This window comes from Delphinapterus leucas, chromosome 7 (genome assembly GCF_059928025.1).
Source record: "Delphinapterus leucas isolate spDelLeu-1000000601 "Yukka" chromosome 7, BTC_Dleu_Yukka2, whole genome shotgun sequence".
Taxonomy (NCBI): Eukaryota; Metazoa; Chordata; class Mammalia; order Artiodactyla; family Monodontidae; genus Delphinapterus; species Delphinapterus leucas.
Window position 1 is genome coordinate 7,320,078 of NC_143135.1, and position 8,442 is coordinate 7,328,519.

Genomic DNA, 8,442 nt, shown 5'->3' on the forward strand with positions numbered 1-8,442 from the left:
GCAGAGCCTCAGGGAGAGATGTGGCTTCTCAGGCTGGTGGTATGAAGAACAGTGAGGCCTCATTTTGGTTTTCTTGGCGGTGTCAAGAGTCAGCAGCTTGGCAGGGATGTGTGGGTGGAGGTGGATAAGTGGTAAACTACAAAAAAAAAAAAAGCTTCCTGTGAAAATTGGTAACCATAAATGCCAGCCTTTCAGATGGAGAGTTGAGGAAAATTCCAATCCCAATGCTAAATAACTTGATAATTAACTTGCAAATGTTTTCTTTTTTTGGTCTTTTTCTTTTAAACAGAAGATAGCAGGAACCATCGTTGTGGGAGAGATTTTATAGGGGCAGCAATGGAGAGGAGATTGATCGAGTAGAAGATGTATCAGGGAACACCAGTCTGGCATTTCCCTGCACTTGGAACCAGCTGTGGCTTTAGTAGAATCCAGACCAGGAATCTGGTCTGCCCCAGCTTCCAAAAGTATTGCCTGATTACATTAGCGCTGCAGTGATCTTATTTGTTCTGATTACCTGATGGGCCTTGCTAACCTAATCACAGGTGAGGTGGCTCAGTTGATTGTTTCAGTGTTCCCAGAATTGGAGTTCTCTGGGGCTGATTCAAGTTTCCTCCTAGCAACACATGCATACCCATTCACTCATTCTGCTAAGCTTTTTGAACCTGCTGGTTCTTGGAATACAGCATACTACGGGGTAAAGATCTTGGGCTCTAGACTTGGACTGCCTTAAGTTTGGATCCTTGTTCCATTTATTCACTGGCTGGCTGACTTTTTTTGGGCTGTGCCATACAGCATGTGAAATCTTAGTTCCCCCACTAGGGATCGACCCGGGGCCCCAGCAGTGAAAGCGCCGAGGCCTAACCACTGGACCACCAGGGAAGTCCATTGCCATCATCTCTTGAGAGTTGCTTTGAGGATTTTATGGGAAGTGCTTAGATCAGCACCTGCCCTCTAGAAAGTGCGCAAATATATTGGCTATTTTTGAGTTCTACAGTGAGCTTCCTAGAAAGACATTGGCCCCCATCCCTTTTAGGAGTTTAGATTCTTGTGCGGAAAGCAAGGAAACTAGTTACAAGTGTTAATGACCTCAGAAAGTAAGCAGGGTGCTGTAATAAAAGGGAGTGTGACAGGTAGATAACTATCCTAGGGGAGGTCTCTGACGATGGGATGTGTGTGATACCTGAAACAGGAGCTGATCAAGTGGTGAGAGGGTGAGAGTTGCAGCCAAGAGACCTGTGTGCAAAGGTGAGTGGCAGATCCTGCAGGGTCTTGTCAGATGTGGAGAGGAGTTTGGTTTGAGTCCAAGTGCAGGTCAGGGTTTTAAGCAAGGGCCTGATGTGATCTGACTGGTGATCTAGTATTTTCTCTGGCTGACTTTTCTGGAGGGTTGGCAAGAGAAAAGGAAACCAGTTAAGCTGGTGTCACATCCAGTTGAGCAAGTAGCTTAGACCACCGGCGGTGAAGGGGATGCAAAAGTAGCAGACTCTTCAAATCCATCCAGGTCGTGGTAGGGAAACAGATGACCCAAACTGAGATAGAGACAAGGTATTTCGAAGGCAGAGCTGACTAGAGGTGAGGCTGGGTATGAGTGAGGTGAGGGACCAAAGAACCAGAGCTTACTTTTAGGGGTGCCATGGATCAAGTCTTCACAGCGCTTGGCACAGTTTGTGAGTCGTCACCTGCACTCTACCACAAACTGTAAGGTCCATTAGGGCAGGAACCTCATGTCATTTTGCTCTTCAGTGTGTTTTCGCTGCCTAGTGTGAAGTTTGCGCTTTAAAGTTGGATGAGGAAGTCGAGCAAGAGCTCAAATATTTGTTAATGCTTCTTTCTTCTCAAGAGGGGAAATGCCCCCAACACACCCAGTCTAGGCACCCCGCCTTGGCCTTCTTCCACTCTCCCCTTTGTCTGTGTCCCCTAGTAGAATGGCTGCCCCTTCAGCGCAGGGACGCCTCATCTCCCATGGGTTTAGCACAATTAGTGGCCCAGAGTAGATTAAGGTTAGCAAAGATTGGGTTTTGCCGCAGCGCTTTATAGTGCCAAAAAGGCAACCACTAGGGGGCGAGCTGGTACCGGCGAAGCGTCCGCCGGACGCACTTTCCCTACGCTCCCACCGCGCAGGGCCGAGCTCCGCCGAAGCCGGGGCTGAGCTCGTACCTCCCCACCGGTTCCGGCGCCTAGCCCAAGCGCGGCTCAAGAGAGGGGTGGGGCCTGGCTTCCGAGTGTGGGCGGAAACTGACGAGAATCCTCGAAGAGCTTTGACTAAGCACTCCGTCGGCCCCGCAAAGAGGCGGAAGTAACCGAGAAGCGCCGGAAGATTGTGATCCGCTGCCCTTGTGCGTTACCGTTTGGTGTGCGGCGCCAGGTGACATGGAGCCGGCTGGGCCTTGTGGTTTCTGCCCCACCGGGGAGGCCCAGCCAGCGCGCTACACCTGCCCTCGCTGTAACGTGCCCTACTGCTCGCTGCGCTGCTACCGGGCGCATGGCACCTGCGCCGAAGACTTCTACCGTGACCAGGTGCTGGGAGAGCTGCGCGGTCGCAGCGCCTCTCCCAGCCGCCTGGCCAGCGCCCTACTGCGGCTGCGTCAGCAATGTGAGACCGAGGACGAGCCCGAGGACGCAGGCCTCAGGCCTGGTCCGGCGCCCGGCGGCCTCTCAGGACTCTGGGAGCGGCTGGCACCGGCCGAGAAGGCGGCCTTCGAGCGGCTGCTGAGCCGAGGCGAGGCCGGGCGGCTGCTGCCCCCGTGGCGGCCATGGTGGTGGGTTCGCGGCGCCGGGCCGCGGCTTCTGGAGGAGCTGGGTGATGCCCCGGGCTGTGACGCCGAGGAGCTGGAGCCCTCCCCTGCGAGGACGCCACCGGAACCCGAGAAGGATGAGCCTGCGGCTGCCGAGCCAATTCTCGGAGACGTCCCCGGGGCCTGCCCTCCCGCCGTGCCCACCCTCATCCCCACGCTGGCCAGCCTGAGCAGGGGCCGGACGTCGCCGCTCGTGCGCTTCCAGCTGCCCAACGTGCTGTTCGCCTACGCACACACTCTTGCCCTGTATCACGGCGGCGACGAGGCTCTGCTCTCTGAGTTCTGTGCCACGCTGCTCAGCGTTTCTGGAGTCCTGGGCGCCCAGCAAGTCTTCGCCTCTACCGAGGAGGCCCTGCAGGCCGCAGCCCACGTGCTGGAAGCAGGCGAGCATCCCCCCGGACCCCTGGGCACACGGGGTGCCATGCGCGAGGCCGCCCTCATCCTGCTGGGTGAGGGCCCGGCCAACCAGAAAGGCTACACGTTGGCAGCACTGGGGGACCTGACACAGACCCTGGGCCGAGCCCGGAAACAAGCTGTGGCCCCTGAGGAACGAGATTGCCTCTACCGGGCCCGAAAGAAGTGCCAGTTCCTGCTGTCTTGGACCAACGAAAATGAGGAGGCCCTCACACCCCTGGCTCTAGACTGCGCCAGGGCCCACCGAGCCCACACTGTGGCAGCCGTGGAGGTGGCAGCCCTCACTGGGGAGCTGGAGCAGCTTTGGGGAGGCCCCCTGCCACCTGCCCGGAGGACTCTCATTGAGGAGCTCCTTGGCTGAACTGGACACTCTTTGTCATTAATAAAGCCGTGACTGGTCTGCCCTGTCGCCAGTGCCCATTTCTGAGGGACAGCTGTTGTGCCACCCACCCCCAGACGCTTGTGGCCACAGACCACCTGTCAGCTTCTCCCTGATCGGGGCTGACCCAGCCAGTTTTTAAGCAACCTGGCCCCAGAAAGGGAGAGAAGCAGCACCAGGCATTCCAGATGTTTATCCAAGGAGGAAGAGCAGCCCCTCCACTCCATTTTGTCTTCGTTTTCCCCTTTTGCCCCAACCACCTATCAGGCTGTTCACCCCTGCCTGTCGGAGCTCAGAGCAGGGTAGGGTGCAGGCCCTTGAGTGCCAGGTGAGTCCAGGCTCCTGGTGCTGGGTGTGCTGGCAGCTGGGTGGGCACGTGGCCCGACCTGGGACACGTGGAGCTGCTTCAGTAGATGTAGGGCACGATTCGGTAGGGCACACGCCGGCAGTATGCGTGCCAGGCCAGGCCATACTTCCGCAGACACTGCTGCTCATCCCGGGCCTCACGGTGTACCAACAGCGCAGTGAAGTAAAGGAGGTAGAAGTAGGGCAACAGGTGGGACACCCCTGTGGGGAAAGGGGTCTCTGTGACCACTCAGCCAGCCCCCCCCCCGCCCCCCGGTTCACAAGGGTTTCCACAGCTGATGGCTCACGGGGCCCTCAGGGCTCCATGGTGAAAGGTCCAAGGTCTGCAGGGAGGTCTGGCCCAGCCACACCCTGAGTCCATCCCCAGCTCCCTGACTACTCCCTCCACTGGGGTGCAGCCCTGTTCTCCACTCCACACCCAGACTGGGCATCCTGTGCTCACCAGTCCACCTCTGCCCCTCACACGCTTAACGGCCCCTGCCGTGCGCCAACCCAAACCACTCACCGCAGGGCAAGGACCAGGCCAGAGCCATGATGAGGTCTCCAAGGTAGTTGGGATGGCGGACCATACCCCACCACCCAGACACCAGCAGCCGTCGCCCCGTGGCTGTAGAGATGGTCTCAAGGTCTGGGGAAAGACGTAGTAGGATGGGGGACCCCCTGGAAGTCCAGCTGCCCAACCTCACTTCATGGCACCCCAGAAACCCAGCTCACCAGCCACTCTGGGATCAGAAGGATTCTTCCGGAAGGCGTTTTTCTGAGAATTGGCTCCACGGAAGATGTAGTAACCAACAGCTGGGAGAAAGTGTGAGCAGGCAGTCAGGGGCCTTCTCTCTGACCCTGCCCAACTACCCACAGCCTGGACTCAGTCTGCCCGGAGAGCCAGGACCCAGCCCTTGGCTTTAAAGAAGGGTGCGAGGCTTAGCACCTACCCGGTGGGTGCTGAATAAATAGTGAACGAGTGAAAGGGGGAGGGAGAGCGCTGCCCCTTCCTGACTGACCATTGATGAGGCAGATGACCGAGGCCAGGGGCAACCCCAGGGGCTCTGGGTGGTACAGCAGGAACTGGGCCTGCAGGCTGTAGGTGAAGGGTACCCAGGCGAGGTCCCCAAAGGCCAGCATGAAGCCAAACCCGTCATGTATGATGTCCATGGTGGTGAGGACCGCCTCCTGCAGGGACAGGACCCAGACACACTGGCTCAGTCCCCACGAGGTCCTCTCGTGGGAGGCACCCTCTCCCTCCCTAGCCCAGTCCTGCCTCACCTCGTGCCAAAGGGCATCACCCACATACAGTAGCTGGAAGCCATTGACCAGCCACATGGCCAGTGAGGGACTCCCCCGAAGTTCTGCTTCCTGCATCAGCAAGGCCAGGTTGATGAGGACCTGGGGTTACACAGGGGGTGAGACAGGGCAGTCTGTTCTCAGTCCGTCTCCACAGAGGTGGCAGCGCCTGGAAAGGCAGTGGCCAGCCTGTCCCCTTCTCTCAGCTGTCCGTCACTAACTCTCCAGGCCTTTGTTGAGTGGCTCCGGCCCCTGTACCCAGGGGCAGAGAGACGGCACTGGACCACCTCCTGACCTGTTTTCTCTTGCCGTGTCCTGCAGTGTTCCCTTTGGGAGAGCGCTGTAGGGAGCGACTGCATACTTCAGGCTTGAGAGTTAAAACAGACCTGGTTTTGAATCTCAGCTTTGCCACCTGTGCAAGCTGCTTACCCTCTCTAAAGCGTATTTTCCCCACCTCCATGTAGAAAAGGGAGATAATCATGGACCATAATGTGTGTGAAGCACTAAGCACCTAGTAAGTGCTCGATAATGATTAGCTGGCAGCCAGCCTGTACTGAGCACCCCCATTCTGGTAGCACTGGGCTTGAGGCTGCCAATCAGGTTACCACCTCTAATCCTCACAGTAATCTTGGGAGGAAGCTCTTACTTTATCCCATTTCACACATGAGGAAACAGCCTTGAAGACCAGATCTGTGACGGGCGCCCAGCACTCCTCCCGTCTCTGGATGAGGTAGTTTCCAAGGTGACAGGGACCTTGCCCAAGAAACCCTTCAGGAAGTCTTGACCAGTCCAGTATGGGTGATTATAACCAAAAAAACACGGTTGGCCTGTTTTCAAGGCTACCAGTGACAGGTTGCTAAACCCAGTGACCAGTTTGAAGTTGTGCACCGCTTTGGCCAGCAAGCAGCTCAGGATCACTCTCTTCTCGAAACAGATTTTGCGCTTGACCGCTTTAGTTAAAATTGCACCTGCTCCCCCAACTCCCTCGCTGCTCTTTCCCCGTAGCACTTAGCATCCCCTGACATGCGATACGTATTTTACTTATTTTTTGTCTGTCTTTCCCCACTAGAATGCAGGCTTCATGAAGACAGAGATTTTTTTTCTTTCTTTCCTGTAACTTTTCTTTCTTTTGTCTCCCAGTACCTAGAGCAGTGCTTGGGCACATGATGGACTCAACAAATTATTTGTGGAATGAATGATTAATGATTTATGTCAGCACAATATTGGCCCTGCCCTGCCCAGGCACTGCTCACCCATCCCACCCCTCCTCCTGGCTGGAAGCCCACTTAGCCATGCCCAGCATACCCAGCCGATGAGGCCAGGCCGCAGTTCGCAGAAATATTTGAAGTCAAAGGAACAGATGCGCGGGTTGAGCTCCCGTCCCAGGAAAAAGTCGTAAATGGGATTGCCTGGAGAATAATGGAGGGTGAGGTGCAAGCAAGCACCCCCGTCTGCCTCCATCTACACCCTACTGGGACTCCTCTCACCTGAGTTTCCCCCGGGTGCCAGGGCAGAGGCAGGGGCTACCAGAGCCTTCAGATAGAGAAGGAGGCTGAAGATGAAGGCGATGAGGGTGGCCGCAAAGGCCAAGGGCAGGAGCATTTCCGGGAGCGCGCTCAGGGGCAGCCCGGCTAACACTCCCAGGCCCACCAACAGGGCTGTCAGCACCAGGGCCTGGAAGCCTGAACCACAGCACACAGTGAGACCTGGGGATTGCGCCCCTCCCCCTCCCCCCCACCCCCAAATACACACACACACACACACTCACAGCCTAAAGCCCAGGGAGGCCGCAGACCTTGTCCCGAGCCATTAGGCAGACACTTTAGCTTCCGGAGGGCCACCCCAGCCACTTCTCCGTACATAGAGTGGCAGCAATGCTGGGAGTGGAGGGAGGAGGGGTGTGGAGGGAGCCAGTGGAACCCCCTACGTCCTGGGCGTAAAAGAGGCACAAAATAGAAATTGGGGTCGCGGGCTCATCTCCACAGACCTCCCCACCGGGCCTGGGGCTCCAACCCCATCCCCACAACTCCGCGCAAGGACCCAGCCCCCAAGCACCGTTAATGGGGTAGCTCAGTCGACTCTTGTCCTTCAGTTCCTGCCCCTCGGCCACCTGTGGGCACAAAAGGGCGCTAAGGGTTAAGGCTGCCTTTCTTCTCGCCGAGCCCCCTCTCTCCGCCCGCCTCCCCCGCGCGTCCGCGAGCCGAGTCCGCACCTTGCGCGCCGGCAAGAGGTAGAGCGCCGCTTGCAGGCCGAGCCAGGTGAGACACAGCAACAGCGCCCAAGGGCTCCACAGCTCCTCGAGTTCCGGCAGGTAAGGGGGTGGGCCCAGGAGGCGCGCCGGGCCCGAGCGGGCTACCAGTAGCAGGTGGAACATGGTGGCGGGGAGCAGCAGCAGCAGTGCCGCAGCGCCTGCGGAAGGGGGCAGCCGCGTCGGGGGTCCACTCTCCAACTCTCCCGGACCCCCACAGGCGCCCTGTCATAGCCAGGGCCCCGTCAGCATTCCCATCGCCGCCTTCCACACCCCATTCTCAGCGCTCGGCCCCCTTCTCTGACTGCTGTCTTGGTCCCCTCGAGGGTCCTGCTCGCGTTCCCCCTAGTCCGCCCGGTCCTCCATGCCACAAATCCCCTGCTCTGCAGCCGCCAGAACTGGCTCCTCCTCAGCCCCCTCACCAGACGCTTCCCCGCACACTCCTAGATCCTCTGACTCCCGATACCCCTCAAAGCCTTTCATCCTCAGACCCTGCCCCCATCCCCGCTCATAGCTCAACCCTCCAGTTCTCCCTCGCATAGCTCTGGCCCCAAATACCCCCTCTCTCTGCCCCATTACCCAGGGGTCCTCCGAATTCCAGCTCAGCCCGGGAGCCCTGAGGAGCCATGGTATCCTCCGCTCCGCCGGGGGTTGGGGGCTCTCAAAAATCCGTCAAGAAAACACAGCCCACCCCATCCCCCAGGAGATGGGCTCGGTGACACGGAGGACCCAGCCCAGCTGGGCTTGCACCTGTCTCTGCACGGAGCACAGACAGCGACCGCTTTTGTCCCGAGGTCTTTAAATGGACCCGCCCCCGGCCCATCCTGGGCCCAGCAGGTCAGCCAATCGTCTCTCAGGGGCGAGACCAACAGGACCGCCTCCAAAGCCGCCTCTGTAGTCTCAGGCTCACAGCTCCACCTCCCTCCCCCCACAAGCCCCGCCCAGGCAGGAGACAGGGA

At 58.3% G+C, this 8,442-nt stretch overlaps 2 protein-coding genes across 4 annotated transcripts; one reads left to right on the top strand and one right to left on the bottom strand.

The window, feature by feature from the left end:
* Positions 1-89: 89 nt before the first annotated feature.
* On the top strand, positions 90-3,609 carry ZNHIT2 (zinc finger HIT-type containing 2). Its single transcript, XM_022591515.3, has one exon. It carries the CDS (start codon positions 2,371-2,373, stop codon positions 3,568-3,570), a length of 1,200 nt encoding a protein of 399 aa, XP_022447223.1. The 5' UTR covers positions 90-2,370; the 3' UTR covers positions 3,571-3,609.
* Positions 3,610-3,659: 50 nt separating this feature from the next.
* Positions 3,660-8,348, bottom strand: TM7SF2 (transmembrane 7 superfamily member 2). Of its 3 annotated transcripts, none has more exons than XM_022591513.2 (11): positions 8,063-8,348; positions 7,448-7,644; positions 7,291-7,345; positions 7,031-7,165; positions 6,723-6,917; positions 6,541-6,644; positions 5,218-5,337; positions 4,956-5,124; positions 4,669-4,749; positions 4,460-4,582; positions 3,660-4,155 (listed from the first exon to the last, which is right to left on the bottom strand). In XM_022591513.2, the coding sequence occupies exons 1-11, from the start codon at positions 8,109-8,111 to the stop codon at positions 3,995-3,997; spliced, it is 1,389 nt and encodes a 462-aa protein (XP_022447221.1). In that variant the 5' UTR covers positions 8,112-8,348; the 3' UTR covers positions 3,660-3,994. The 3 variants fall into 3 exon arrangements, with proteins under 3 accessions (XP_022447221.1, XP_022447220.1, XP_022447222.1); XM_022591512.2 differs by having other exon boundaries at positions 3,661-4,155; positions 7,004-7,165; XM_022591514.3 differs by lacking the exon at positions 7,031-7,165 and having other exon boundaries at positions 3,668-4,155.
* Between the last annotated feature and the right edge of the window lie 94 nt (positions 8,349-8,442).

What these genes read in the sequence shown, in the direction of transcription:
- ZNHIT2 (XM_022591515.3), top strand. Translation starts at nt 2,371, where the DNA reads ATGGAGCCGGCTGGGCCTTGTGGTTTCTGCCCCACCGGGGAGGCCCAG.
- TM7SF2 (XM_022591512.2), bottom strand. Translation starts at nt 8,111, where the DNA reads ATGGCTCCTCAGGGCTCCCGGGCTGAGCTGGAATTCGGAGGACCCCTG. An exon ending in GGAATTCGGAGGACCCCTGG is followed by an intron (nt 7,645 to 8,062) that starts GTAATGGGGCAG and finishes CCCCTTCCGCAG; the next exon opens with GCGCTGCGGCACTGCTGCTG. An exon ending in TTCTGATCCCAGAGTGGCTG is followed by an intron (nt 4,583 to 4,668) that starts GTGAGCTGGGTT and finishes GTCTTTCCCCAG; the next exon opens with ACCTTGAGACCATCTCTACA.